The sequence below is a fragment of the Rhodofomes roseus genome (genome assembly GCF_022264815.1).
Source record: "Rhodofomes roseus strain CIRM-BRFM 1785 chromosome Unknown C8Q71scaffold_9, whole genome shotgun sequence".
Classification (NCBI taxonomy): Eukaryota; Fungi; Basidiomycota; class Agaricomycetes; order Polyporales; family Fomitopsidaceae; genus Rhodofomes; species Rhodofomes roseus.
This window is the reverse complement of record NW_025952965.1, coordinates 555,970-583,659: the sequence shown is the minus strand read 5'-3', so window position 1 is coordinate 583,659 and position 27,690 is coordinate 555,970. Positions and strand designations below refer to the sequence as shown.

General features: G+C 58.6%; 12 protein-coding genes across 12 annotated transcripts; 3 read left to right on the top strand and 9 right to left on the bottom strand.

Annotated features, from left to right (window-relative positions):
- Positions 1–623: 623 nt before the first annotated feature.
- C8Q71DRAFT_834416 (uncharacterized protein) lies at positions 624–1,849 on the bottom strand (the record flags this gene model as incomplete). The annotated part of the gene is made up of 5 exons (XM_047926413.1): positions 1,448–1,849; positions 1,093–1,374; positions 923–1,014; positions 758–859; positions 624–701 (listed from the first exon to the last, which is right to left on the bottom strand). The coding sequence occupies exons 1-5, from the start codon at positions 1,545–1,547 to the stop codon at positions 624–626; spliced, it is 654 nt and encodes a 217-aa protein (XP_047779315.1). The 5' UTR covers positions 1,548–1,849.
- A 44-nt stretch (positions 1,850–1,893) lies between these two features.
- On the bottom strand, positions 1,894–3,692 carry C8Q71DRAFT_756984 (mitochondrial carrier). Its single transcript, XM_047923645.1, has 9 exons — positions 3,512–3,692; positions 3,434–3,450; positions 3,362–3,365; positions 3,119–3,258; positions 2,913–3,063; positions 2,682–2,859; positions 2,475–2,628; positions 2,228–2,418; positions 1,894–2,172 (listed from the first exon to the last, which is right to left on the bottom strand). Exons 1-9 carry the CDS (start codon positions 3,570–3,572, stop codon positions 2,157–2,159), a joined length of 912 nt encoding a protein of 303 aa, XP_047779314.1. The 5' UTR covers positions 3,573–3,692; the 3' UTR covers positions 1,894–2,156.
- A 724-nt stretch (positions 3,693–4,416) lies between these two features.
- Positions 4,417–6,167, top strand: C8Q71DRAFT_587587 (uncharacterized protein). Its single transcript, XM_047919540.1, has 3 exons — positions 4,417–4,710; positions 4,769–5,527; positions 5,581–6,167. Exons 2-3 carry the CDS (start codon positions 4,780–4,782, stop codon positions 5,940–5,942), a joined length of 1,110 nt encoding a protein of 369 aa, XP_047779313.1. The 5' UTR covers positions 4,417–4,710; positions 4,769–4,779; the 3' UTR covers positions 5,943–6,167.
- A 426-nt stretch (positions 6,168–6,593) lies between these two features.
- On the bottom strand, positions 6,594–9,937 carry C8Q71DRAFT_857457 (uncharacterized protein; the record flags this gene model as incomplete). Its single annotated transcript, XM_047927415.1, has 6 exons — positions 6,594–7,538; positions 7,592–7,678; positions 7,730–8,530; positions 8,582–8,833; positions 8,886–9,431; positions 9,500–9,937. 6 exons carry the CDS (start codon positions 9,935–9,937, stop codon positions 6,594–6,596), a joined length of 3,069 nt encoding a protein of 1,022 aa, XP_047779312.1.
- Positions 9,938–10,142: 205 nt separating this feature from the next.
- Positions 10,143–11,760, bottom strand: C8Q71DRAFT_756972 (phosphoglycerate mutase-like protein). Its single transcript, XM_047923644.1, has 10 exons — positions 11,464–11,760; positions 11,356–11,413; positions 11,281–11,305; positions 11,207–11,213; positions 11,054–11,135; positions 10,781–10,991; positions 10,665–10,725; positions 10,484–10,607; positions 10,397–10,425; positions 10,143–10,344 (listed from the first exon to the last, which is right to left on the bottom strand). Exons 2-10 carry the CDS (start codon positions 11,399–11,401, stop codon positions 10,264–10,266), a joined length of 666 nt encoding a protein of 221 aa, XP_047779311.1. The 5' UTR covers positions 11,402–11,413; positions 11,464–11,760; the 3' UTR covers positions 10,143–10,263.
- A 104-nt stretch (positions 11,761–11,864) lies between these two features.
- C8Q71DRAFT_756969 (uncharacterized protein) lies at positions 11,865–12,173 on the bottom strand (the record flags this gene model as incomplete). Its single annotated transcript, XM_047923643.1, has 1 exon — positions 11,865–12,173. A coding segment is annotated over one exon (214 nt), but the record flags the coding sequence as incomplete, so codon positions are not given.
- Positions 12,174–12,431: 258 nt separating this feature from the next.
- On the bottom strand, positions 12,432–13,698 carry C8Q71DRAFT_756965 (uncharacterized protein). Its single transcript, XM_047923642.1, has 2 exons — positions 12,783–13,698; positions 12,432–12,727 (listed from the first exon to the last, which is right to left on the bottom strand). Exon 1 carries the CDS (start codon positions 13,580–13,582, stop codon positions 12,818–12,820), a length of 765 nt encoding a protein of 254 aa, XP_047779309.1. The 5' UTR covers positions 13,583–13,698; the 3' UTR covers positions 12,432–12,727; positions 12,783–12,817.
- Positions 13,699–14,612: 914 nt separating this feature from the next.
- On the top strand, positions 14,613–15,604 carry C8Q71DRAFT_723465 (small GTPase rac1p; the record flags this gene model as incomplete). The annotated part of the gene is made up of 8 exons (XM_047921585.1): positions 14,613–14,628; positions 14,688–14,719; positions 14,774–14,812; positions 14,870–14,888; positions 14,948–15,129; positions 15,189–15,295; positions 15,353–15,486; positions 15,546–15,604. The coding sequence occupies 8 exons, from the start codon at positions 14,613–14,615 to the stop codon at positions 15,602–15,604; spliced, it is 588 nt and encodes a 195-aa protein (XP_047779308.1).
- A 691-nt stretch (positions 15,605–16,295) lies between these two features.
- On the top strand, positions 16,296–17,900 carry C8Q71DRAFT_834402 (PDT-domain-containing protein). The gene is made up of 5 exons (XM_047926412.1): positions 16,296–16,641; positions 16,702–16,759; positions 16,812–17,059; positions 17,089–17,296; positions 17,371–17,900. Exons 1-5 carry the CDS (start codon positions 16,573–16,575, stop codon positions 17,802–17,804), a joined length of 1,017 nt encoding a protein of 338 aa, XP_047779307.1. The 5' UTR covers positions 16,296–16,572; the 3' UTR covers positions 17,805–17,900.
- A 1-nt stretch (position 17,901) lies between these two features.
- C8Q71DRAFT_756945 (cytochrome P450) lies at positions 17,902–20,378 on the bottom strand. Its single transcript, XM_047923641.1, has 12 exons — positions 20,049–20,378; positions 19,860–19,992; positions 19,621–19,809; positions 19,424–19,572; positions 19,246–19,361; positions 19,073–19,190; positions 18,983–18,996; positions 18,734–18,911; positions 18,587–18,680; positions 18,382–18,513; positions 18,158–18,301; positions 17,902–18,094 (listed from the first exon to the last, which is right to left on the bottom strand). Exons 1-12 carry the CDS (start codon positions 20,236–20,238, stop codon positions 18,010–18,012), a joined length of 1,542 nt encoding a protein of 513 aa, XP_047779306.1. The 5' UTR covers positions 20,239–20,378; the 3' UTR covers positions 17,902–18,009.
- A 377-nt stretch (positions 20,379–20,755) lies between these two features.
- Positions 20,756–24,987, bottom strand: C8Q71DRAFT_796541 (uncharacterized protein; the record flags this gene model as incomplete). The annotated part of the gene is made up of 13 exons (XM_047925686.1): positions 20,756–20,909; positions 22,313–22,490; positions 22,568–22,718; positions 22,784–22,940; positions 23,003–23,331; positions 23,399–23,869; positions 23,924–24,050; positions 24,103–24,448; positions 24,507–24,610; positions 24,659–24,703; positions 24,756–24,796; positions 24,848–24,877; positions 24,937–24,987. 13 exons carry the CDS (start codon positions 24,985–24,987, stop codon positions 20,756–20,758), a joined length of 2,184 nt encoding a protein of 727 aa, XP_047779305.1.
- A 1,360-nt stretch (positions 24,988–26,347) lies between these two features.
- On the bottom strand, positions 26,348–27,436 carry C8Q71DRAFT_796540 (uncharacterized protein; the record flags this gene model as incomplete). Its single annotated transcript, XM_047925685.1, has 7 exons — positions 26,348–26,412; positions 26,672–26,757; positions 26,909–26,978; positions 27,034–27,045; positions 27,122–27,168; positions 27,223–27,245; positions 27,332–27,436. The coding sequence occupies 7 exons, from the start codon at positions 27,434–27,436 to the stop codon at positions 26,348–26,350; spliced, it is 408 nt and encodes a 135-aa protein (XP_047779304.1).
- Positions 27,437–27,690: the final 254 nt, after the last annotated feature.

Here is a 27,690-nt window from a genome sequence, read left to right as displayed (position 1 = left end):
ACCCGAGGGGTTCACGACATTCAATAACACATGACCCCCTTGAGGATTCGGCAAGCCAAGGCTCGTGGAAGTGAACTGCGCGGACAAGGCTTCGGTGATCCACCGAGGCCCGTTCCCCCTCCTCCTAGGACCGATCACAGCTGAACCCAGCAGTATCGGAAGAATCTGACAGACAGAATAATGCCCGCCACAGGCACAACGACAGTGTTGCTCACAGGCTGCAGTGCGAAAGCAGCTTCTTCAGCACAGCTGCCGGCTTGAGCCCTTCAGTCCTGCGCCTCTGATTGGCACTATGTCTGTAATCGGCTCAGAAGCACTAGAAGCACCAATCAGAGTGACGTACACTGAGAAGACAGTTCCAAGGTCGGGCCAGGTAACGCCTTTTGTAGTGGCTTGGAAGAGTGCAGTGCGTGATACGATCTCTCGCTCAACTCGATCTCGCCGCTGCCAGATTAGATCCACATGTTGCGATGGCCCGGGGTTGCCTGAGCCTCATGTGTAGCAGTACCAGTACCAAAGATGGCATTCAGGGTAAACATCTGGACTATGAACACGACGTGGCTCGCGGGAGAACAGCTGGCATGACCCGATGGTACCAATACAAGGCATCACTTCGGCTGCCGCTAGTCCTCCTGATCTTTCTTGGTCTTCTTCGCGTCCATGGCCATCCGTATCTTTTTCATCTTCGTATTGAAGTATGTCTGAGCGAGGATTAGCTAAATCTGATCCAACACACGGCAGAGGATTCGTCGCTTACCCCCGTGACGAATTGGACCAGGTTGATGAATGGCACCCAGAGCTCAGGAGCAAGGTATCTTTGCGCAATCACGATGGTAAGAGGGAGAGTCATCCATGTCACCTGTATAGGTCGGACGTCACGATGAGCTTGCAGTCATGAGCGCCTCGAGCACAAGATACATACGCGTAGAGCGTTCATGTAGCCCGCCTTGACTGTCTTCCGCACATCGTCCACTGTCCGCGCGCCGTTGATTACCGCCGTGCACGACAGATATACTGCAACCGTTCCGCGGAGATGTCAGAGTGGATGCCGCGCTCGACCGCACTAAGGCTCTAGCTCAACGCGAGACTCACCGGCGATCTGGATGGGCGCGACAATGAGGTTGCTTACGAGCAGCTGCCCCACCTTCGCTGCGAGACCAGTCTTGCCCACGAATAACTTCTGCGTTATACCCACCAGCGCGTGGCTCATCGGTGCCGACACGAGCATGCCGTACAGGGTCATCTTAGGAGCCTTAGACTCTATCTTAACACGCGCGAGGGCGTGCTCGTAGAAAGGTGCATCTTTGGGCACCCTCCTCGCGGGGACGCCTGCAAGGTGCGTCGCGAGCACCTCCTGGAAGAACTGCAGGACCCCTGAAGCGCAACATCCGAATCGACTGGACTGTCAGAGATGTGTCACGCATGCCGTCAAGACACGGCCACGTACCGCTCGTGATGGCCTTGGTCCGCAAGGGATGGGCAGCGAGGTTCGCTAGGTATGCGGCAAGGAGCGGGTTGACCTTCCTCGGTGCGGCGACGGTGCTCATCGTGCGTATCAATGTGTGGGTGGTGGTTCGTTCCAAACCGTGAGCTAGAACCAGAGTGCCCCTGTAGACTGTCTGGACGCCGGAAAGAGCGTGTTATACGCCCGGCGCGCCGAGGGCACCTGCTCACCGCTGTCTCGTGCGGTCCTGAGTACGCGTACGTATGGTGGAGACCGAATCACGGGAGCCGCGCGGTCCTGAGCTAACCTTTCCTGTATCACCAAAACGGCCGCAGCCATTCCCATCCACGCTGCGCGTTGAGGATGTTGAGAGCTTTGCCTGAACGACGCGTCTGTCGGCCCTCGTCGTCGCACCGACGTGAGATACTGAATTAGAAGATTCACAGTCATGCTTCCTGCCTGAGCTTCTCGGACCCCGTGTAATGGTCGCGTGGGATTCGAGAAGCATGGCACGTACTGAGAATTTGCATATGACCGAGTATTGAGTAAGTGTATGTCCGACGTTGGATGCAGGAGTCCTCCATGGAGAAAGCAATCCAATTGAAGCATGAATATGTGAGTAAGTATCGTAGCAATAAATCGGCATTGACATCCGCCCGTGAAGCGAGGGGTCCAATGTATCTAATCCAATACATACTGGCAGCATGCACGTTTACGTGCCTTTCATCCTGTAGGACACCGTCAGCTCCAGTAAGCTTATACAAATGATTCACTGGAGCTCACCAGATTTTGACATAGTCCGCGAACGAGACCATGCACACTGTCTGCCAGATGCCGAGGCCAATACGGGGTGTCACGCCACGGTAGAGACCCTTCAGACCATTCTCCCTGTAGACGTATTGGAGAGTGCTGAGGATAGTGGCCTTCTGGGGGCGCTTGGGGTCCAGGTTGGCCGACTTCGCCATAGATTGCATCTACACCGGGTCCTGACGTCAGCCGCCGCTATGGACGCTCAAGTGGACGGACCAACCTCTACTCGTACGACTTCGATGGGCTGGTTCCATGTTGCAAGCGCGCCACCTATTGACGACGAGGCGATCTTCTCGAGAGCCGTCAACTTGTCGTTCTCACCCTTGCCCTTGAACTTCTTGATGCTAGTCTCCGCTAACCGCGCGAAACCCATCCTATACGGATCTGTTTGGTTGCGGAGGTATAGGAGCAGTAGTCATCGACATACCGAGATCCCCAGTTGGTCATTTGCCGCACAGCGACAGCATTGACACCCTTGTTGATGCCCTTGACACCTTCCCGGCGGTAGATGTCCATGAAGACGACCCAAGTCGAAGGCGGCTTGACACCAGATGCAGCCTGCTTGTGCCGCGTAATTTCTGCGGTCTTCATACATGTGCAGAAGCCTGCAACCAGTATGAGCTCGGACGAGGGAAGCGAATTACATCAAAATACGCACCCATGGTCGCGTAGGCCTGCGCGACACCACCCGTCATGCCGCCAATCAGACCAGCTGCTCCTGGGCTCATCCCAAGGCCCACCACCTTGCTCTCAACCTCCGAAGCGGTGAAGAGGAGCACTGCACCCTTTGTCGACGCTTCAATCCATGCCTGCGATGACTTGGGGTGAGGGACCGGTGCGAGGCCGAAATCACATGCCACGCACCCATGGGATGAGTCCCTGGTAGAATCCCAGCACGCCTCCACGGCTCCATACTGTCTGGACAGCCTGGAACATGGATTGTGACCGGTTTGCTGCCATCTGAGTCTTCAAGACCTCAAGGGGCTGTCCTAATGTCGTGACCTATTCAAAGAGTAAGGAGACTGTACAACGCGCGAGCTTTTCAGCCACTTGCCTCCTGTACACGTCGTCAGTTAGGGTGTCTCGCACGACAAATGATGGCACTCACGAACTACATCACAGCAAGACGACCTAGAGGTCAGCTTCTGCATGTCAGTACACAGAAAACATACGCATTACCATGTTCATGATCGCGCCTGAATGCACAGCAGTCCGTGAGTCCGCGTGAACAGCTCAGCCACAGGCGCGTATACTGACCGACAGCAATATTAGACCAGTTGACTCCCTTCTGGCCGGGCAAGCTCTTTTCGATGGCCATGGTTGGTCGACACACGGAGGTGCTGAAGAGGTAGCGGCAGAGGGTGGGGAGAGGGGGGAGGTGGAGGTAGAGGATGAGCTGGCGAGAGCCTGAGACCTTGGGGATGTCCCGAAATGCGCAAGGGCCCACTATTTGGCCCCCACAAACACCGCGGGGTCTCCGTCATGCGCGCAGGCGCCCCCGCCCTGTGGCTGCAATCGTCCCACTTTCATCTCATGGTACGACACACTCCCGCCTTTCGTCGTCACAGCGGGCTGCACAATATGTTGCGCAAGACATATAGGAGGTGCCCTGAACAGTCAAGACAACGGTGACGAGCTGCAAGCCATCTACGAGGCGTCGAAGATCGGCTCTCCCAAAGGGGAAACTGCCGTGGCGGAAGCGCAGGAAGCCCGCTCCTGGTCAGGCAGGCATACATAGCGGATGCACGGGATGACCGCCCCTGCCACGTCGCTGGTCCGCAACAGCGCGCGATACTGGCCTGAAATCTCTGTGATAGTTGCGAGATGACCGGCATGTCTGATTCGAGTGGCAGTACCGAGGTGTCCGACAGCGAGCTAGCCATCTTGCGCGGTCGCAGCAAACAGCGCTCCGTGCTTGTGGCGGTGAGTGACATCCGTTTGATATGTGTGCGGAGCCGTTCTGACGGTTGCTCAGGAGAAGGCTACCATTGGCTCCCCGTAGCCTCCTCCACCGTGTGGCCTTTGGGATTTGGCGTCGAGGTTGCCTCATTGTGAGCTGCCGTTGTTCGCTAATCGACATAAGATTTGGCGAACCTGTACATCTGGTGATTTTACGTTATTATACGGGCATTTGTGATAGCCTGCTGCCCTCTTAGCCCGCACCAGGCGGAATTGGCCATGAAAGTTTCAACCGTCGTCACTTCCGGGCGTGCCGCCCACCGTTTGGACAAGTCCGACACCATCAGCGGACATGACCCCGCTTGTCTCGCGCTCTCACATATGGTATTTCGCCGTATACTTTAGTCGGGCGGAGGCAAATCTAGCCTGTGTTTTCCGGCCCCTGTCGGCCACACATCGTCCTTGCAGCTCTGTTATATCCATTTTGCGCCCGTCTTCCCCTGTCTGCACCTGAGCTCCCTTCACCACCCAGTACGCCTCTGCGCCCTACCTCACTCGTATGTCCTCATTTTGAGTGGTCATTGTAATGGCAGACTGATGAAGGCCGCAAATTAGGCTTGAGAAACATGCCTGTTGTACCACCGGAGCTCTGCGACTACGTTATTGACTATCTCCACAATGACAGGAAGTCCCTAACAGCCTGCAGCCTCACTTGCCGCGAATGGGTGCCGACGTCCCGTCATCACCTCTACTGCGAAGTCCTCCTACACAAACCTCAGCTGTTTATCGCATTCAAGCGGCTGCTACAGGCGCATCCCGTCTTAGGTTGCTATGTCCGCGTCCTCAAAATATCCAGGCTGGAGAAGGCTAGCAGCGCAGACCTCGCGCAGATTGAGGAGGTCCTTCCCATCCTTCTCCGTTACCTCCCCAACCTGGGGTCTCTCGGAGGGTCCCTGCTCTCAACGTCCGCAAGCATCCTGCGCAGCGTACCCGAAGAAACGCCCGTGACGGAGCTCTTCCTTCAATATTGCGACTTCCCTGCGCTCGAAGACTTCGCGCGGCTGTTCTACTCGTGTCCGAGGCTGCGGAGCCTCGCACTCTGCGGTGTGTCTTGGGCATCTACGACCTGTGATGTCCTGCCGCGCGCTCTCGATGCGCCTGGGCTGCGAAGATTGGTCCTAGGCAGGGACGTCGACTATGCCTCTGTCATTGGCCTACTGCTTCGGGGTGGCCATCATCGCAGCATTCACAGCCTGTCGGTCACCCTGACGTCCGAGGCTGATGCATACGCTCTCAGCGTCTTGCTGGAGAACATCGGAGAGTCGCTGACCGAGCTCGACATCGAATGGCACCCGATGCGTCCTGGGTCGAACGGTCAGTCGTCACTCTGCGCCCCACTCATCACGTCCGACTTACCAGCCGTCCAGTCGTCTTCTTGCCTAGCTCGCTCAGGATCCCCTCGACCGTCACGGTCGAGAGGCTGACCATCCGCAGTGCGATCTCGCACGCGTACTCCACGCCTTGGGTTACCAGCCTCCTGTCCGCGGTCGATCCCGCCCGCCTGCGCACGTTCGCGTTGGAGATCCGTCTGCTCGGGGAGCTCGACGCGCTTGACTGGAAGACCATCGAGAGCATCCTGGTGCCGGAGCAGTTTCGTAGCCTACGTGAGGTCGCGGTCAAGGTCAACATCTGGTCTGGGGTTCACATGGACCAACTGTCGGTCCGAAACCTAATACGTCATTACCTACCTCGATTGCACTCGAAGGGGATGCTTCGCTTCGCCTCTTAAGCCGTGTAGATACTTACGCAAAGTTTGGGTGTGCAAAAGATCCTCGCCGCATAGACACTACGATACTGTTGATTCTAGTTCGATATCTTATTGCTTACTCACTCTCAACTACTTGCTCTTTGATGGACGCGTCGTGAATCTCTGGGCTACATTCGATTATATTCGTTTGCACTGAACGATGCATAACGCGGGGGTATGTGATGAGGGTAACATACTAGCAAGGACAGGGTGAGATATCAAAGCACGAGCCTAACAGTAAGTTGAGAGGGAGCATTACGATGCCAATCGTACCGTACAAGTTAAGAAAGTCCCACCGGCATCCTAATAGCACGAACAACGCGAAACCCGGACGCGATCCAGCAGGCGGCATAGTGATGTGGACATGGCGATTGTCGTGAGGCGGGCCGGAGGGGTCGCCACGGGGTCGACACGCCGGTTCCTCATCGCTTTCATTCTTTGCTGTTCTGTTGTTCCAGACGTTCGAGGTCCTCCTTCAAGCTGTTGCGTGGATGCGGCATGGAAAAGCAGAAGAGTCCATGAGTATACGAGTGATAAGATAAGGCAGTAATAAATGAGCGATGAGGGCAAATGAGCGCGATGGATGAGATGAGTGGAAATGAGTGTGAGCAGATCGGTTGGAGACCAACGCAATCAAAACAGTCCGTATACGACGGCCAGCGTGCAAATAGCCCCAAGGAAACTCTTCAGTCCGAAAATCTTTACATACCGTGTAATCTGGTCCTGGCTATCCTCCTGGTCGGTCTCGAGATATTGGATCTCCATGGTCTTGCGCGCGACTTCCTGTTGCAGCTCCTCGGCCTTGGCAAGAGCGATGTCGTACTGCTCCCTCAAAGCCCTAATCTGTCGCTCCTGCTCCGCCTGGATATCATGGATCTTGAGATTGTGAGCCTCGTGGAGGCGCTGCAGCTCGTCTCGGGACACGCTCGAAGTACGCGCGTGCGCCGATCCGTTGCTCTTCGGAGAGGATACCGTCTCGGTAGCCAACGTCGCCTTGATGGTCGCCAGCTCACCCTCGAGATCAGATAGCTTCGTCTGGAGCTCGGACTTCTCGCTTGTCACAGCCAAGATCTCCTCCTGGTGCGCAGCGCGAAGCTTGGTAGCCTCCTCCGCACGGCCCTTCGCAGCCTCCTCCAGCTCCTTAATGTGATTCCTGGAGACCTCTGTAAGCGACTCTTTGGTAGCCACGAACATGTCTCTGAGGGACGCGTGGTCATCCCGAGCATTTGAGAGCTCCTTCTGCAAGCGAAAGATCACCTCGTCTTTGTCGGTCTTGTCGACAGCTGCAGCGACCGCGCGCGCCTCGTCGAGCTGGATCTTCAGAGACTCCAACTCGGCACTGGCAGATGCGACGGTGCCCTTCGCCTTCGCAAGATCTTCCTGCGTGGCTTTCAAGTCGAGAGCCTGCTTGCTAATCTCCTTCTCGAGCGACTTCACTTGACTCTCCAACGCAGTCTGATGCTCCGCTTTGAGGCCTTCAATAGTCGTCTGGTGAGCAGCGCGGAGCTGCTCGATCGTAGCCTGAGATTCGGCACGGAGGGCTTGCAGGTCTTGGCTGTGAGCAGAGCCCGCCTCATTCTGCGTGGCTTACAGTCAGTGTATACACGAGCACGGTGCACCTCGAATCCCACCTTGGCACGCTCGAACGCCTCCTCCAAGAGCTTCGCATGCTCTGCCTTTACGTCGTCGACCTTGGCATTGTACTTGGACTCCTGGCTCTGTTATGGGAGTGAGAATGCGTACTGCAACAATCAATGTGCCTGACGAACCTCGAGCTCGGTAGACACGGCCTTCAGCTCCTCCTGGAGTTTGTTCTCCTTCTCCTGGAACGACTCCTGAAGGCTCTCGACCTCGACCTTGTGCGCCTCGCTCTGGCTTGCCAACTCAGCCTTCGTAGCCTCCTGAGCGGCAACAGCCTCGGCGAGCTGACCCTCAAGTTCGCTGCAACGACTGGTGAGCTTGTCGATCTGCTCTCGAAGCTCGCCGATCTCCGCCTGCAACTTCGCGTTCTCCTCGTTCGCCTGGGCAAGATCGTCAGAGGCCTTCGCGTTGGCCTGCTCGACAGCCAGACGACCAGCCTCCTCGGCCTTCTTCAGGTCGTCTTCCAGCGCCTTGATGCGCTCGGAGGTCTGGGAGCGTTCGTCCTCTGATTTCTCCTGCTCCTCCTTCAGCTCCAAAATCTCGATCTCGAGCTCGGAGATCTTGTTAGACTTCTCCTCGCTCTCCGTCTTGAGCTCAGCGACCTGTGCCTCGAGAGGCTCGAGACGGGAAGCCTGCTCCTGGAGGGCGGTGATCTTCGCCTCCGCGTCAGCAGTAGCCTGGTCGCGAGCAGCTTTGAGGCTCTCAACCTCAGCCTGGATCGCGTCCAAGTCGGCTTTCGCCTTGAGGAGAGCGGCGTGTTCGACCTCGGCTGCAGCGGTAGCCGCTGCAGATGCATCTCCGGAAGACGAGCGAAGGACTTCAAGGTTCTCCTGAGCGGCTTTGACCTCAGTCTCGAGCTCCTCGATCCGCGACTGCAGGCTGGCTACGAGCTCCTTCAAAGAAGCAGAGTTTGACTTGGCTTCCTCGAGCTACGATCGCAGTGTCAGCACCAAATCAAGTATGCGCTGTACTTCACATACCTCCGTTCGGATCGTCTCTAGGCCGGGTTCGGTCCCAGACTCCGAGCTCTGAGCCGCAGCCAGACTCTCACGCGCAGCAGCCAACTCCTTCTCGGTCTCGCTCTTCGCTTCCTCGAGCGCCTGGAGCGTGGACTGCTTCGACTCGACATCCGCCAACGCAGAGTCCAGCGACGACTTCAGGCCGCTGACCTGATCCTCGAGCGCAGTGACAGCTTCGGTCTTGGATACCAGCGACGCGTTTGCGTCATTGAGCTGCGAACCGGATAAGCAACAAATGGTGGTGCCCAAGAGCGGTGTCACTCACCTTCTCCTGCAACTCCTCAACAGCCTTGCTCTTCCCATCATCCTTGACAACCTCCTTGATAGAAGAGATGGAACCGGAGCCAGGTGTCCTAGTAGGCCTGGTAGACGATGTACTCGGCGGTCGTGCGGAAGAAGCAGCAGCGCTGGTTCGAGAAGCCGTCGTCGTTCTCTTCACCTCACCGCTCACGGAAGCTCTTGGGCGGGGTGCTGATGCGGACGCCGCAGGCTTAGTGGACGATGCCAATGATGCCCTGGGAGCCGGCTTGGTGACACTGGGCGTAGGTGATTTGGCCGTAGTGGACGTCGGTGCCTTGGGCGTGACGGACTGACGCCGCGCGGCAGCGGTACTGGGAGCTGCGGCACCAGTGGTACTCGTCCTAGGCGGCATGGTCTGTTTGGCGGCGGCGGATGCGCCGCTGGTGGGTTTCCTGATTGACGATGCAGCGGAGGTAGGCTTCGTGGGACTTAAGGGAGTGCCAGTGGCCTTCGAGACCGCAGTCGGGGCGTGCTTGACCGCGCCAGACCCAAACGTGCCAGAGTTGATGATCTGAATTCACGTAACGCGCCACGACGCGCTCAGAACGCGTGTTCTGACGACCACAGGGACTGACGCACCTTCTTGACCAATGGCGTTCCTGGTGCGCCGGACGCAGGCCTGCTGGGCTTGACATTGATAGAGGGCTTGGCCGTGAGCTTCTTGGTCGGCGACGGGGGAGTCTTCAAGTTCTCCTTGGCCATGTCTTCCGTGAGTGGGGGCGCAGCCTCCTCAGCAGCAGAAGATACGGGTGTTGCATCCTCAATGGCCGGGGGCATCGTAGTAGTATCGGCTTCATGCACCACGCCCTCTTCAACGTGTCCGTCTGCCGCACCTTCGTCGGCAGGCTTCTCGTCAGTCGTACTTTCCGCTTCTGTTACGCTACCAGCCTCGTGAGCCTCGTGCTCTTCATGTTCAGGCTCTTCTGGATGGGTCTCCAGCTGCTCGGAACCTTCGGACCCTGCCACGTCTTCCTGATTCTCGAGCACGGGGCTCTGGGGTTGCTCCTCGTCCGCCATGGCGACTGGAGTGTGGTGGCAGTAAGCGGTACTGCACCGGGGTATCGGATATTACGAGGGGATGGAGTAGGACAGAGATACTGCTCAGGCTGCTGCACGCCTGGTGCAGAGATCTGCGCCCCGCGTTGGGCAAGCAAACAAAAACAAGACCGTGACGCGTACGCGACGCGTCCCACGCCACGACGCCCTCCCGCGCCCGTCGCGGTTTTCGGTGTGTAAGTGTGCACTACATATCATACAATGCGCCATTCTGCTTCTAGTCTCATACATTCGCCGTATCTACACCGGACTCGATATGTGTGGTACGAACGACGCCCTTATCCGGTCTACGCAGGCGGAGCATATAGGTTCAGTGCCGATAGAGCTGGCTCAGCTAGATTGCGGTGGTTGTAGCTCAAGACTGCGACCTGGAGCAAGGTAGTCAGCGGATATCATAATGGAAAGGCTACCGCAACACACCCCAGCAGGTTCGACATTGAAGTGTGTGCCTAGAGTATACGTGGTAAGTCATTACAGAAGACATGTACGAAATGAGCTGCTCTCTACCCAGGCACAGAGGGAAGTTGATCCAGCGGGAAATCAAGACTCGGTTGAAGTGACCATGCGCGATGATCACGACATCCCGACTGCCTCTGCCTTCTTCAAGCCATTGCCTGTGATGCTCCTTGACCTGTGACCTGTGCTAAGCCGACCGCGTTCCTGCTAGCCTTGTAAGGGCGATGCGCACCTTTGCGATAACGCTGTCGACTCTGTGACACATCTCCTCAGTGCTTTCTCCGTTCGGACATCTACATAACAGTGATGAGCACAACGTCGCATGGCTTCGTCAAGGGGACAGCTCACCCATCGTGCCATATCACCCATTTGGGGTTCCTCTCCTTAATCTCGGACGGCAACAGGCCCTCATAGTCACCATAGTCCCATTCTCGTACTTCCTCCGTAATGACATGGGGCGGGGGCGCCGGCAGATGATCAAACATCAAATGAAAGGTGCGGTGTGCACGGATCCTTGGAGAAACAAACGCATTGCATATGTTCTTCGGGTCAATGACCTCTTGCAAGAAGAAAGCACTACTGTTCAATAACATTCACGACACACATTGCGACACGACTTACTGCCTTCTCCTACAAGGACAAGCGCCGTCTCCTTCGTCTTCTCCTCGCCGTGCGCTGTGAGTGGAATATCTGAGCGGCCGGTCTGGAACGCAGCAATCAGTCTGGGCACTTCGAAGCCCTCCGCAGTAAGACAGCAGCAGCATCAACACTCACATGACGACTGGTACGGGCCAGTGGATTCGTGTCAGCGAGATCTTCTCAGTGCATGACAGAGTAAGCTCACTGACCCACTCAAGGACCACTCCGTCTCCCCTGCCGGATAGCATCATTGCGCATTCTATTGACTGGGCGATGGCACTCACCATGGCGGATAAGGATGAGACGAGGCACAGGACGTTGGCCAGACATGTTGTAGCGACTCTACTAGCGAGGGTCTAGACGGAGTGCAGCGGTAAGGAGAAGCCACTGACAGTGTCTAAATACGACGAGGCGCGCTCCGTATAAGACCGTCGGACACCGCAGTGATATCATCGCTATCGCGTGCGATCGTGCTGACGGACACCTCGACGGCCCACATCCCGCGACTGAACATATTGTCCATACGAGTGGACACGGTGTCCTGTGCCGTCGACCGTGTCGCTGCTCCTTGCGAATGCGAAGACACGAATTGTGCAACAGCCCTTGCTGTTCAAGGCTTCAAGCTGTGCTCTTGATTGATCGCAAACGGACTGAAGCAGGCGCTCTCGCGTTGATGGTCTGAAGACGTCCAAACAGATGCGGTATCGCCGAGGGGCATCCATTCGGGGGATTCTGGCCCGCAAGTCTAAAAAGTTTAGCGCTGGCCCCCGAACACCTGAGAGGCCACCACCAGTCCGATAAGACGCTAGATTAGATAACAGTCCACTACGAGTTACAATCGGTACAGGCGATCCTAGCGTCGGCGCGACTTAGGTCCTCCTCGTTCGACTACAGCTGTTGACTGTCGATTGCCAGCTGCAGTGGGATAGGAGGTAACTCGTCGTTGTCGGTACAATGCTCCTTCGCAAGGTGAAATAGTACGTTGTACTTCCAGATAGTGCACGGCTGCCCTGACGGACCAATCGGGCACAAAGGACAGTAGATCGGCACGTTTGTACACGGAGTGGCTTTGCTTACTGTCTTGGCTGCGCCGTAGCTCATCTGCAACCGAAATACTGCTGTTCTCTTTGGAGAGCTGAACAACACACCCATCCATTCCGCAAAAGCCGCAAGGCTCGACGCCGAGCTGATTGCAAAGTCGGCAGGTTAGATATCATGAAAGTCCATCCTCAAATACTAGTAATGAACTTACCTTCGCGACATACGGTACGTTCTCGACTATCCCTCGCATTGCATACAAGATATGGCGTCCAACGTGATTCCGCATGTTTTTGACTGCTTCTTTACTTCCACAGATCAAACAAGGGACGACATCCGAGCCGGTCTTCTTCTCAATTGTGAGCCAAGTTGGCACATCAAGGACGGTGAACGCGTCATTTCCTAGGAGCACGTCAGTACGTCCCAGTAGTCCGCCGTGATGATTCCTACCCAGCAACTCACCTATTGCGTCCTGATACGGCAAACTTTGTGTGGACACTGACGGTACGTGCTCGATATTTGCAATAATGTCTTCCGTGCCGGGGGAGAGTGACTCCCAAGCGAACGTCAGGATATCTTCGAGCTGTGTTCCTGGAATCGACCACGTCTTCGCAATCCGTGAGTCCTTGGCATATCTCGGGAGAATTGGCTGATTGACTTGATCGTTTGATAGACGTAGGGCGATGATAGTTGGACCAAGCGGATGAATCAGATGGCCAGGTATGTTGATGGTATGCATCCTGCCCTCCACTCGACAAGGATGCCTCTGCATCCCTCTCCCTCAGCGGGAGTGGGCCCTCTCTGTTCCAGATCTGCAGACTCGGAGCGTGAGGACGTAGCGCGGAGTGCCGATTCAGTTTCAATTGGAGCCAGTGTACTAGTCGCTTCCGCGGCTGCAGCAGGACTTGGCGATGAGGCCCGCAGGTCCGCAAATGACGTGGTTAGTTCGCCAGCTATCGAGTCGGCCTCAGGACTGACTGAGCCCGGATCACGGCTGAACAACTCGAATGATATTGGCTCGACACTTGCAACGCGGGACTCGGATCGAGATGGCTGGGGAGTGGGAGGTACTGTGTAAAGTGGTAGCGATGCCAGTGACATGGGTGGTGTGACTGGTTCGACTGGATGCACCTGAGTTGGCATGCCAAGCGAAGGATCGATGTTCAGACAGCTCGGGCCAGGCTGGGCCTGAGTGACGGTAGACTGTGTACCGAAGACTGCTGCATGGGTAGCTGCAGCCGCAGCTCGTTCTTGTTTCCGTAGGGCCTTTCGCTGCAGGTCATCACAGGTAGCAGACCCACGATGCTCGAATAGGGAATGGTTATGGCCATGTTCCGTCAACGCAATCCTTTTACCGCATAGATCGCAGGAGACCATATGTCTCCGCTTTCTCTCGTCCCATTCAGTTTCGAGGGTAGGACCTCCGGGAATAGAGATCGTATGAGGAGTAGAGAGATCGGAAGGGTTGTCCATGTAGTAGCACGGTGGAGATCTGATCCTGACTATACCGTGTATGTACCACAATCTATTCACTCAGCATGTATGCCGCACATGTACACAACCCACGATGAATCAAGTCTGCAGGTGGCTGTTGCTATATATGGAGTACGATCGATTGTACTTAAGCGCTTCCTCAAGGGAGGGTTTATATTCGACAGGCAATGCATACCGCTGAGTGGTCACCACAAGGGTGGTATACAGTGATTGATACAATCCTACCGAAGATATTCAATGAATACCGCACACAGAGAATGCGTCCACGACATGCAGCAGGTAATATGGTAGCTTCACGCGTGAAAAGCTCAAATCAGGACCCCGTACACCGATTTTGGACCACCACCACTAGGGTTGCGGCCGCGCCTTCGGCGCTTGGTTGCCCCCTGGGTATCGCATGAGAAAGCCCTCCGAACATTTGCCTTTAGGTTCCAATGACGGTGTGCCAGGCTGTTGCACACCTGGGAATGGCGGCAATACAAACGCGCGGAGCCGTGCCGGATTTGAGATTCGCAGAGCCTGGCATTCAGTCGCCCGGTACGATAATGCAGACATCCCTGAAGAGACCTAGTGCCCGCCGACGGTAGGCCTGTCGACGTCGAGGGAGGAGGCGGCTGCGCTGGGATGCGACGACGAAACAAACCGTGAGACATGGCTAGACGGATTTAGTCGCGCCGTGGCGAGCCGGTGGCCAGATGCGGCCATCTCGACAGCGCAATTCTATCCTCCTTCCCGGTTTCTTCTTCATTGCTCTCTCGCCTTGCAGCCGATACCACTCTGTTTCTGTTTGTTGACACTGTACCCATTTCTGCCCCGCCGCACACTTGAGGTAACGCCGTCGCTGCCTCATCCGTTAACTGCGATTTCTGATCACTTATCGCGTCTAATTCCCTCTACCGCCTGTCGCCTGCCTTGGCTCCTCCATCATTCGGCCTTCGGACGTGCCTTGCCTCTCCTCCAACGCCCACCTCGTCCAGTTCACTCATAGACACCCTGGAGAATTTCCACAATGCAGGCCATTAAGTGTACGTGCTGGGTGCCCCCACCCTGCTCTCACGGCCGCGTTGCTAACCTGGTCGTATAGGCGTTGTTGTAGGAGACGGTGCAGTCGGGAAGGTAAGCAACGCTTCTACGGTGCGGTATCCAAGGCTAATGGCTGCTTGTACATAGACATGTCTGCTCATCTCGTACACCACAAACGCCTTCCCGGTACGTTGTGCTTTGCTCAGCGGCTGTGTCCCATCACACTGATCCTGGGACACGTAGGGCGAATATATCCCTACCGGTACGCACACGCCCATTTCCTCCGCGCACATCCCAGTCTCATGACATGCGGCGACGCAGTGTTCGACAACTACTCGGCCAATGTAATGGTCGACGGTAAGACGATCTCGCTTGGTCTGTGGGATACGGCTGGGCAGGAAGATTACGACCGTCTCCGACCTCTCTCATACCCCCAAACGGACGTATTCCTCATCTGCTTCTCCCTGGTTAGCCCTCCCAGTTTCGAGAACGTGCGGACTAAGGTGCGCCCCTGCTCCTGTCGGGTGATTGATCTCCGGGCTCATGCGACCTCTTCGCTTAGTGGTACCCTGAAATCTCGCATCACGCGCCGTCTACGTCAATCGTCCTGGTTGGTACCAAGCTCGATCTTCGCGAGGATCCTGGCACTATTGAGAAGCTGAGGGAGCGGTATGCCACGCCGACGCCGCCGGAGATGCTCGTCTACTGACACGCTACCCAATCTAGTCGCATGGCGCCTATACAATACTCGCAGGGCGTGGCGATGATGAGGGACATCGGAGCCGTCAAGTACCTCGAATGTTCCGCATTGACGCAGAAGGGGCTCAAGAACGTTTTCGACGAGGCCATCCGCGCTGTTCGTGAGTGCAATTTTCGTGGTTCGGCGCTGGCAATTTTGATGCTCACACACGTATCAAAGTCAACCCTCCTGCGCAGCCCAAGAAGAAGGCAGACAAGAAGGGGTGCATCATCGCTTAATGCACGTCACGTTTCACGCGTCTCGGGCTCGGGATCCGCTGCAGCGCGTCTCTCTGCCATCTGCACGAATATACACCCACATTTACGACTGCGCACCATGCTCCTCGTCCGTTTCTCGGCCTACCCTTCGTTCGCAGACCCGCGGGGTGTTATGGCAGTTGGGTCGCCCTTAGTGATTAGGGACCCTGGCGTCGACTTCTCGGTGATTTCCCCGTCCCCATTCTTCTCCTTGTTTTCTTAGCTTCAGTTTGGAGATATCATATTGCATCTACTACGCCACGAGCGAACACTTGGATACTCAGTTCTTACAGCGCAATCACGCATGTCAACTTCAGTTCCTCAACTCACGGTTGTGAACGCTGTCGCCACGTGGATCACTATTGCTGCACTGCACCTGGTCGCTGCTGTATCAGTTTCCCTTGGGTCCGTCCTACTATGCTTGGGAGGGTTCATGCCTGTCAAAGACGTCATTGTGCTTCAGGGCCCAGTAGTTTCGTTTAGCAGACCCGAGCCGTGCGTATTACTTGTCCCACCTCATCATTGACACGCGGCCCAAACGCAGGCGGTGTACACCGGTCCTCGACTCTGCATCCGCTTCAACGACTTCTGCAGGTTGTAGATACATATGACTTTGTGAACAGCGAAGTTCACGGTGCAATTCTGTATCTCTAGGGCTGGGCCAATACATCGAGCAAACTACAGTTAGTCATATTACATACTGTCTGCTACCCCTTTACACATCCGATCCCGGAGCCCCAGGTACAGGCATCCTGCCTCTCTCCGTCATTTCACCGCCTGCATCAGCGATCATGCATGTCGATGCACGCTTCTGCAGCGCCAATTGCTAGTCTGTAACTGCCATGGCTTCGAATATATGACTCCGGGGCTAGGGCAAGTCCTGAAAGCACTCGCCTGCGTAACACTCCTGCCTCTTCGTCGGTGACCATTCACTACCGTGTGCCGCTTCGATGTCCTCCACTGAGGAATCCCTGCCCAAGCTTGCTTTCCTGGGCCCCTTGGGCTCGCATTCATATCAGGTCAGTATGAGTTTGACGTTCAGAGCCTAGATTGGCATAACATCGGTACCGCGAGGGTAGTGCGCAAAGAATGGATTCGGGACGAGTGTGGAGTACGTAGAGAGACTGAGCATCACGGGTGAGCCCTATCTCAATCACTCCGAGCACGAACCTGAGACGACCCCGCGCAGAGGTGTTCAAGGCCGTCTCGCCGGAGATCCCGTTCGGCCTGCTCCCGCAGGAAAACAGCGTGTTCGGGACGGTCACAGAGACGTACGACCTCCTGCGGCTGCCCGAGGTCGGCACGGAGAAGTTCGTCCGCGGCGAGCTCGTCCTCCCCGTCCGGCACTCGCTCCTCGTCCGCCGCGGCGTGCAGCTCGCGGACGTCGAGCGCGTGCTCAGCCACGAGCAGGCAAGTGCGCCTGCCAACCTCCCCTCCGTTCGTCCGGAGACTAACCCCGGCGTTAGGCCCTGGGCCAGTGCTCGCGGTTTCTGTCCGAGAAACTCCCGGGAGCTGCGCGGATCAAGACGCCGTCGACGTCCGCCGCGGCCAAGTCGCTCCTCGAGGACGAGGACGAGGACCGGGCGACGAGGAGCGCCGCGATATGCTCAGTAGCGTGCGCGACAGTCTTTGACGGGCTCGAGGTGCTCCAGGAAGGCATCCAAAACGTCGACAGTAAGCCTTCCCCTCCGACCCGGCTCTGCGGGTGGCAGCTTGCTGACGGACACCCCTCCCCCCGCTCCTCACAGCAAACCGGACCCGGTTCTACGTGCTCGCCACCTCCCCCGAGAGCAAGCTCCCCTCCGGGTTCCAGGCGCCCATCCCCAAGCACGCGCTCGTGCGGATCGGCCTCAAGCCCTCCCCCAGCCCCGTGAACGGGGACGCGTCCGCCTCGCCCTCGCCCGCCCCGCGCACGCGCGACCGCCTCGTCCACCTCGTCATGAGCACGCTCCTGACGACGTTCGGGCTCCCGACGAGCCGCGTCGACCGCCGGCCGTCGCTCACGGACGCGCCCTTCGAGGACGTGTACCTCGTCGAGCTCGAGGCGAGCAGCAGCCTATGCGAGTCCGCGGCGGGGGAGGAGTTCGCCGCGGCGAGCGCCGCGCTGTGGGCCAGGGTGAAGGCGGGCGTGGAGAAGATCGAGGCTGTGGGAGGGGAGGCTGCGGTGCTTGGGATTTGGTGAATGTCCTTCAAGTTCGTGTATCATAGGATCCGGATAATAGAAGATCTGTCTTGCTGAGTATGGGTAGCTGAGGGAACAACTCTTCATCTGTCTCACACGGCGGTGTTCCACAAGTCTCATCGTAAGCGTCGTAATATGATTGTAGGCTACATGGTCAAAATATGATACGGCATATGATATCGTCAACCGCCAACATAAGTCTCCCTCAGTCCGCATCCACCGACTGCTCAATGAGCCTCTTCGCCGCTCCCGAACGTGGTGTGATCCTACATGGGAACGGCGGCGGTCGGCTGATAGTATCGAGCGATCACAAGTCAGTCCAATCGTTGTGACCGAAGGGTTTACATGCACACCTGAGCATCGTAGACGTAAACTCGCCCGACGGCTCGATAGGCACGCCGTGCTCGTCCAGCTCCTTCGAGATATCGAACACCGCAGCGACAGTGGCGACTGCGATCCATATGTTGTCCATCGCGAGCCACCGTCCGGGGCATATCCTGCAGGCGCGGTCAACCACTCAGCACCATCCTATCACTAATAATACCGCAAAGCAACGAGGTTGAGGGCGGGTGCGCACCGTCTGCCGAACCCGAAGGCCGCGAGCGGCGGCTCGTTGACGCCGCGCTCCGCGTTCGTCTTCGCGTCTGCATAGCGCTCGGGGGCGAACCGGTGTGGGTCGGGGTACGCCGCCTCGTCGTGGAGGATACCCCTGCCAGTTATGCGCGCGTCGCGTCAGCGGGGGAGGGGGCGGAGTGCGGGGGCTAGTAAGTAAGTGTGCTGACCATGTGTTCGGGAGGACGGTCGTGCCCCCGGGGATCCGGTACCCGTCGTAGACGTCGTCCTCCGTCAGGCTGTGTGCGACGCCGAGCGGGGCGACTGTACCGTGCATCAGCGTTCTGGGGGCACGGCTCGGATGGACGGCGGCGCACCTGGGTTCCACCGGAGACACTCCCAGACGACCCAGTCGACGTACGGGAGCAGGTGCCGGTCTGCGAAGGTCGGCAGGCGGTCGGGCCCGACGACGCGGTCGAGCTCGGCCTGGCACCGCTTGTACATGTCGGGGTAGACGGTCGCGGCGAGGAAGAAGGCTTGGATCGCGGAGACGGTCTGCAGTCGAGCGGGGGTGCGTGCGTGCGCTGTTAGTGGGAGGACAGGCGCACAAGCAGAGCGGTGCGTACGGTGTCTGCGCCAGCTGTGTCATGTGTGAGATGCTTCGTCAGTATCTAGGCTCTGGGGTGAGGTGGGCGGGCGGCGAGATGAGTTATTACCTGCATATGCGGTCGCAGCGACGCCTTTGATTACCCGTTCGTGCTCCGGGTCTTGTCCAGACTGCACCCACCTCTCTACCTCCGCCGTCGCGAAGCATGGAACGGCGGTGCCGCGGGCCTTCCATGTCTTGTGAGTACTGTTGAACACGTCGACTACGGATAGCTGAGCTCACCGTCCGCTCCTTGACCATCGCGTACGGCTCGTTCAGCATCGCGCGGTTCAGTCTGCGCCATTCCAACGCCTTGCGCTTGAACGCCGCGCCCGGCATCCACGCAGGGACATATCTCACTGCATTGCAGAGGCAAATTTCCAAGTCAGCGAGCATCGCTGGAGGCAGGCGACGCGCGTACGTAGCGGGAGGTAGTCGACGAGGTACGTCCCGAAGATGCCGGCATGACCGAGCGTTTCCAGTGCGCGGTCGGCGAGGGTAACGAAGACGTCGCCCTCGGGAACGACGCTGTGACCATAGATGATTTGCATGATGATCGCCGCAGCGGTCCTGGTGCGGTGTTAGAGTTTGTGCTGACGTCTGGGTGGAGGCACAAACCGCCGGATGTGGTGGGCAAGGTTGTCGGGGGTCGTCAGTAGGTTCTGAAGCATCACGCAGGTCTCTTTGAACTGGACGGGGTGGTAGTTGGGGGCCGTGTTGGTGTTGAAGTACTGGTGGAAGAGTGTTCTGTGCTGCTTCCACCATGGGCCGTAGGGGACGGTGGAGAATAGCCAGTCCCAGCCCATACTATGAGTGTGTCAACTGAACATTCGCGGAGCCGTCTGTGTGCCACATACAGCTTGCTGACCATGGTCCTGTATGGCCTCGAGGAGTATATGCTGCTGCGCTTGTCGAGCAGGTCAGAGGCCGCCTTGGCCGAATTAACGACGAGGATCGGGTTCCCGAAGACGCGGATGTATATGAGATCGCCTGTCAAAGAAGTGCGGGTCGGGAGAGAAGCGCAGGAGGCCGGCGATCAGACGAACCGTACGTCTTGCGCCATTCAGCGTACACTTTCCACGGGTACAGCCTGGGGAGCGGGGACGCGAAGAGGGACGCCGTCGGGCCCGGGGGGAGCGGCGGGCGGCGGGCCTTCAGGTGGGCGGGGAGCAGCGCGTAGACGGCGGCGCAGAGGAGGAGGCCGAGGAGGGGCGCGAGGGAGAGCGAGTCGGGCATGGGGGGCGGAGGAGAGATGGGATGAACAGGGCGGGGCGATATGAGGCGGGGTGATGGGCAGCCTGGGTGGGCAGGCAGGGCCCAGCGCGGGGAGCGGTCGCATGGCAGACGATTGGCTGGCCACTCAGCCTGGCCTTGGCGAGAGGCTGCTAGCGGTGGCTGGCGTGGCCGTCGCGGATCCTTTTCCTCGATCGCCCTCGCCTGCCCGATCCGGCAGTCCGGTCTCTAACTCCCAGGCACGCGCTCGGCGTCGCCCGCACTTCGCCCGCCATTTGCCACCCACCGCCGGGCGCTTGCAGCGACGATGAGTCTCGCCGCGACAGCCACAAACCCCCTCGCAGGGCCCTCCCCGCTCCGCGACATCGTCCGGCCCCAGTTCCACCAGAACACCTTCGTCGAAGAGCTCTACGTCAAGAATGAACTCGGCATCAAGCTCGACAAGGGTGCGTCGCGTCCACCGAAATACCACATCACACTCACGAACACCTCCCAGACGACCAGATCTGCCGCCTCTCGCTCACACCAGCGGGCTGCCCCCTCGGGCCCCTCCACTGCCCTCTGAGGCACACCACGCCCTCCCCGGCCAACTTCCAGCCCCCCAAGCAGCTCCCGACGCATCCCCGCGAGCGCGAGCGACTCGCGACCGTGTGCAAGCACTGGCTCCGGGGGCTCTGCAAGAAGGGCGATGCGTGTGAGTTCCTGCACGAGTACAATCTCAGGCGCATGCCCGAGTGCTGGTGGTACGCAAAGTACGGCTATTGCTCGGCAGGAGACGAGTGCCTCTATGCCCACCCCAAGGAGCGCCGCATCGAGTGTCCGGACTACAACCGCGGCTTTTGTAAGCTTGGTGCGTGGCTCGCAGGAAGGCTCCAAGCTTCGTGAACCTAATCCGCACCAGGTCCCACTTGTCCTCGCAAGCACGTACGTAGAGTAGCATGCCAGCTCTACCTGACAGGGTTTTGCCCACTAGGACCCGAGTGCCCGCGCGGACAGTGCGTACTCTTCACGCTCCCTTCTTCATCCCGCTGACAGATCTGTGCAGCCCGAAGCCTGGCATTCCGTCTCCAGAGGCATACGAGCCACCACCGCAGCCGTCCATGCGCGAGCTCGGGCCCCCGCCACCGGGGTACGGTAGGTACGCTGACTTCGACGGCGGCGCTGGCAACTGGGCGGGCAACCGGCCGCCTGGCGGTGGCGGCTCTGGTGGCCCGCCGGGACCTCGGAGGAACATCGAGGACGTGGTCTGCTTCAAGGTCCGTGCTTCCCAACCCCATCCTCATATGTTCTCCCCCGTCTAATGATTTCTTGCTAGTGCGGAGAGAAGGGCCACTATGCGAACCATTGTCGGAACACCGGCCAGTACAGGAAACGGTAATGTTCGGTCGCGACGGAGCTGCGTTGCCAGGGTGCTGTCGCGGAGGCCGTGCAGGGTCGCGCAGTGCGGGCATGGTGCATCTACATACTGAACGTAAATAGCGTAGACATGTGTGTATGATACAGTCCGACTAGCGCGAATGCGACATGGCTACCCTAAGCCGCAGAAAGCAACAGCAGTATAGCTAGGAGAGCACTAAGCAAGTCGATCCGGAGCAGCAACGACGAAACCCGACGGTGAAAAGAAAATCTAATATACAGCAATCTCGAACCGAACAATGCAACACGAACCGTAAGCAACCAAACGCGGCCGAACGAACGTACGTGCACGCGCCAGAACACAGCAAAGAAGCAACATCTATCGATACATAATCCATTCCAGCAGCCCTGTGCACCCTCTCAGAACCCTCCGCCATAGGAGGTCCCCGACAGGATGGCCGGCCGCGCGTGCGCGTGCATGCCCGGCACCCCATGCTGCATATGCGCCATATGGCTCTGGCCCACATCCGTCCCCATCCCCGGTATACCAGCTGAGCCCGAGAGCGCGCCGTTCGCCGCGGTGGTGCGCGCGAGCGACCAGCCCATGACGCCGCCGGCTCCGCCCGCGGGGAGGAGCTCGCTCATGTGCGCGGCGACGGCCGCGGCGCCGACGTCGACGTGCGCGTAGTGGACGAGCGCGCCTGCGCCTGCGCCGTCGAACTCGAAGGAGCGCACGCCGGGGATCGGCGCGGGGACCTCGTTCTGCGAGGTGGCCTCCTTCGAGAAGAGCGACGCGTGCGAGAAGGGGTAGAGCGGCACCCCCGTCGTGAGCGGCTCGGGCTGGTTCGTGAGCCGGATGATCTCCTGCATGATGCCCTGCAGGAGCTTCTCTTGGCGCGCTGCGGGAGACAACGCGCGGTCAGTTAAGTCACTGAGCGGGGCGGAGGGGGTGTGGGGCGGGGAGGAGGTGACGTACTGCCGATGGGCGAGCGATTGCCGTAGGCCATCATGGCGAAGCGCAGGACGTTGATCTCGCCCCAGACGGTGCCCTCCCGCGAGGGGTCCCCGAGCTCGATGAAGTACTTGCAGAGCTGTACCTGGACCACCGCCGCGAGGTACCAACAGATCTGCGCGCACGCGGCGTGCGGTTCAGTGTGGTGCGATCGGGTGATGGTGTGGACGGGACACTCACGACGATGAACGGGTGGAGACGCGTCGTGTCGAGCGACGTCTCGGAGAGCTTGTGCAGCGCGTCGAGGATGGCGCGGGTGGCGTGGATGCAGCGCATCGTAGATACGCTCTGGTCGTTGGCGAAGTCAATGAAATTGTTGTGCAGCGTGATCATTGCCCTGCCCGACCACGATCAGTGTCTGCTGATACACTCACCAACTCAAAGCTGATCACAACTCACGCATACGGCACGATCCTCGCCATGTACAGATCGCTGTCAAAGTTCGCCATGTCCCCGCCGATGCCGAGGTGCTTGTACTGCTGCGGGAAGCTCTCCAGGAAGTCAGCGCACACGAGCCGGTCGAGCTCCTGGAACCCAGGAAGGTGGAACGGATTCTGATTTTTGCTCGGGAGGCCGCTGCGGAGCCGGTTGCGCGTGTTGAAGTCTGTGACACGCCCGAAGAGCATCACAGCCTTCAAAAAGAGGTTGAACGAGTCTGTGTATTGTGGCTCGTGCCGGGTGTACAGATGAAGGCTCGCGAGGTTCTGGGGGTTGGACGGGAAGTCGGACTGTCCAGTGGAACGACGTTCGTGAGCGCTCGTGCGGGTACCAGAGGTGAGGACGTCGGGGACTTACCTCGGACTCGAACTCTTCTGCGCGACACGGGAACTCTGTCCCAATGTCCTTCTCGTCGATCGCATGCAGCCACCCACCAACGCTCACAATCCTGTCGAACATGATCGTCATCCACCATGTCCGCCGTCTGTGCTCAAGCTCCTTGAAGTCAGAGGGCGGCGGCAAGTACGCCCCAGGCGCATTGCTCGTCTGGTGACTGAACGTCCCGGGAAAGTTCAGCCCGAGCGGGACGGCCACACGCGTCTGGAAGCCAGCGAAGATCCAGACCTCGACCCAGCGGCCCTCCTGGTAGAAGTACCACGAGAGGATGCTGCACGCCTGCATCACGGGGAAGATGTCCGAGCCCGTCGCCATCGTGCTGTCGATGTATTCGCGCGTTTTCGAGACGTGCAGCTCGGCGAACCTGTCCCGCCGCGTGCCGTCTGGGAGGATCATGCTATCACTGGAGGCATATCTTGACGCTGCGGCACACTGAGGGACCATCAAAATGAGCGGGGATACGGACTGGACTGCGCGACAACTCACCATTGCGTGTAGGATGGCAGAATGTGGAAATTTGGGGTCTCGTGGGTTTAGGTGCAGGGAGGCGAGGAATCCTGGTCTGTCGAACATCCTTGTACTGCACGGATCGCATCGGAAGAACACATCCACACTATCACACATCCGTCAAGTAAGGCACTGAGACCATGGAACAGTCCGCTCACTAATGGTTGAGGACAGACGGCTCTGGGAGATAGGGATCCCATCCTGCACAGAGCACGTCCATCAGCGGGTCCGGCCCGCTGCCAGGCCTGGTCATCTCCGGGCTGCTCGCAGAGCTCCGGCCCTGCGAATCGGGGCTGTTCGTCGACAAGCCGTTGCCATAGTCGAGCGATGGATGTGTTACGGCCATGCCCGAAACATTCGGGCTTCCTGCCGAGGAGCGACTGCTGGATGCGGATAGCGAGCCGGAGCCGCCATGGTGGTGGGTGAAGCGTGTGGCGGATGGAGGCGAGGCCGAGCCTGAGGCGAGCGTGCGCTGCTGCTGCTGCAACCGACTCTTGAGCTGCACTGCGACAGGACAGGGGTCAGTGCGGGCATGGACCGGCGGTAGACGCGCAGCACGTACGTATCTGGTCCTCTAGTTGACGTATTCGCTCCGCAGAGTCGAGCTCGGGTGCGACGGCCAGACCGTCAACGGGGTCATACGAGCATTGCGGTTCTGTCGGGTGGCTGGGGAGGCGTCAATGCATACGGAGGGCTTGCAGCGGATGTACTCACGCGTAGCCTACTGGTGGAGGGACACTGATGAGGGCCTGCCACTGCCTGTGTCGTCGGTCGTCAGCAGCAGGCGACGCACGTCGGGGATGGCACTCACTTGACACACGTCCCACAGTGAGGACGGGCGGCGTCGCATTTCTGGAGGCAGCACGCGTCAGATCGGGCGGGGGAGGGGGACAGGCCACCTACGAGTTTCCGTTTTCGACAGGCGAGGCAGGCCTGGCAGACCGGGGACGGGTGAGGACAGGCTGGGCGATCGAGGAGACTAAAGCACGCACCTGGTTCCTGCGCAGAGACGGTCGGGCCGAAGAGGAGCTCGCCTTGGGCATCTCGGGCGCGGCGATCAGGAATAGGGGCCGAGGTGGGGTGCGTGTGGGCGGGGCGACAGCGGGAGACGGCGTGTGGGGGAGGCGTGATTGAGCGTGGGCCAGGGGGCGAGGGAGACAGTGGGAGGATCGGCTGAGCGAAGAACGCGCCTTATTCAAGGAAGTGCGCGCCCAGCTCCCCTACAGCTCCCGCGGCAACTTCCTGTTTCTGGCCCACTCCCTTCTTCCTTCCGCGACGCGCCCTCCTCGCCCGCCTCATCCTGCCATCCACACCTGCGACTCATCCGCATCAGAACATCTCGACATATCACCGCGCAACACTGTGCGGTCCTCATCATCCCCCTGTTTGAGGCCACTTGCAGCCCAGTATCCCAGGCGCCACACTGCAACGTCTTAGGTCGCCGGCGGACAACCGCTCACTCGTCCGGCGAGCAAATAATGTCAAACCGAACTTAGTGCCAGTCGCTAGCGACCACTGGCCACAGAACATATCTGGCGAGCGTGCAAACGTTTCGATCATTCCGAATTCGAAGATCGGCGATGCGGCGGTGCTACGTCCTCTCCCGGTCCGCCTGCACGCTCCTGCACGCTCCGTCTCGCTCCGTGCACTCGCAAACGCGCACCTCACAAGTCGGCGCCCGTGCGCCGTCGGCACCTTCAGGCGCGGATGCGTATGCTGCTATGCATACGGCCCCCGAGCTTCTGAGGACGCCCAGGATTACAGTATGATACACCGATCTCTGGGTACTCTCCGATGGACCGGCGATTCTCGCGGCAGAACGCCCTTATCTGGTTGTCCCGTGAGCAAGATCCTCCCTTTCTCCTCGCGTACTCGCGTACCCAACACGTACCCCACCAAAGCAGTCGAGAATCTGTGCTCGGCTACGCATGCTCCGTAAGGATGTCAATAATCTTTCAACGTGGTAGAGGGACATCGTGCCGCGCACTCAATCTTCTGCTCAATCTTTTACACACCTTGTGGCAACCTTGTTGTCTCAAAAATACAAGACGTTGCACCGAGGATAGCCATGCACGCCACCATCGAAACCATACCATCTGTACCTGCGCCCACAGGGCTGCCAATCCATCAATTTCACTTCGTCCTTCTCGCACTGACAGCATCAATCGAATCGTACGCCAGTCCATTCTGCGACTTCCGTGACCCAGCCCTTGCTTCTACAAGATGCGCGCACACCACGCGCTGCGGAGCAGCTTCCATCGCGGCGGCCGCGACCGCGCCCGTACGGTGTGCTGCATTTGTTTTACGTTCTGAAGGGGCAAGAAATACGCAGCGTCAGCACATGGATGACGCCGCCCAGGGTGCACCTACGTGTGCATGCGGACAAGTCACGGTGCGAATGACTCACAAGATTGTCGCGACCACTCGCCGCTGGTGCGGCGCGTGCCGGAACTCGGTGAGGTAGATGCCTGTAAGTAAGAAGACGCACATCAGCTTGAAGTTCAGGCTTCCGTCGACGCCCAACGGGGGCGATCCGCCGGGGAATGTGGGGATTCTCGGATTCTGTAAATCCGTCAGGAAGCAGACACGCGTCTTGACTTGCATGGCAAGTCTGCCGCGGTCTTACTATCACAGGGTCCTTCCGCCAACAGCATGCGTACCGTCACGGCAGTGGCGAGCGCACCGAGGATATAGAGGAGGAATGCTTGATGCAGGGTCGGTACTCACCTTGCCAGGTCCCCAGGTTCAGCCGCCCATCTGTGATAGGTACACAGATCGACGTGCCCACGAGCGAAGTCTTCGTATGCGATACCCTGTGATTCGCGACGGCGATGTGACTTCCCCGTTCTTCCAACCACGCATCAACTAAGACACTCACGAATCACTGTGTCGGGACGGCGCAGCGGAATAGGCGGATCGCTAGTCAGACTGTATGCGTGTGCGGTCAGGAGTGTGAATACGCACTCGGGACCCTCGTCTGTGTGTACCCAGTTCAGAGACTCGGGGACGATCTTGTCGAGCGCCATGTCCATGTCTAAACCGGGCCTTGTCAGATCAGGACCCGGTCTTGTAGAGGGTGTTACAGGTACCTCGTCTAACGTCTGTACGCGACATCGTAGCCAGAACGACACTGTTAGAGGACATAAAACGAGCGGGAGAGAATAGATCGAGGCGCACCGGGGTCATAGTTCTCGTTGATCGTTAACGCCGCCGACGTATGCTGTCTAAGACGCAGCGTGTAAGCCAGGCGCGGTGCCCCAGCTCAGAGCGCAACCTACATGAACAGGTACAGCATGCCAATCTGCGCAGAAGGGCCCCGACCAGCTCGCGTAAGTTTCATCTTTTCCTGGACGGCCCCGAGCTATCGGAGGACGCGACCGCACGCACCTTCACGCCCTCCAGGCCAGGCCGGATGTGCGAGAGCACCTCCTCCGTCACGAGGTGGCACCCCTTCGGACGCCTGCCCAGTGTGAACGTCTTTTGCCAGCCCATAGTGCGAATGTGTTCAGTGTACTACGCGTTTGTGGCGACTCCGATGTTACTCTTCGGTCCCCGGAGAGATCGACCAAACCAAGCCTTCGATACAAAGTCTCAGCGCAACCCTGGAGCAGCGACGATCTGAGTCAAGGAGTCCTGCAACAGATGATGTCGGCCAGAGGAGCAGTCGCAGCCCGAGTCGCTCAGTCTGCACACGTAACAAGTCCGAGTCCAAGTCGCGTGCCGCTGACAGTAGAATGCACGTCCGC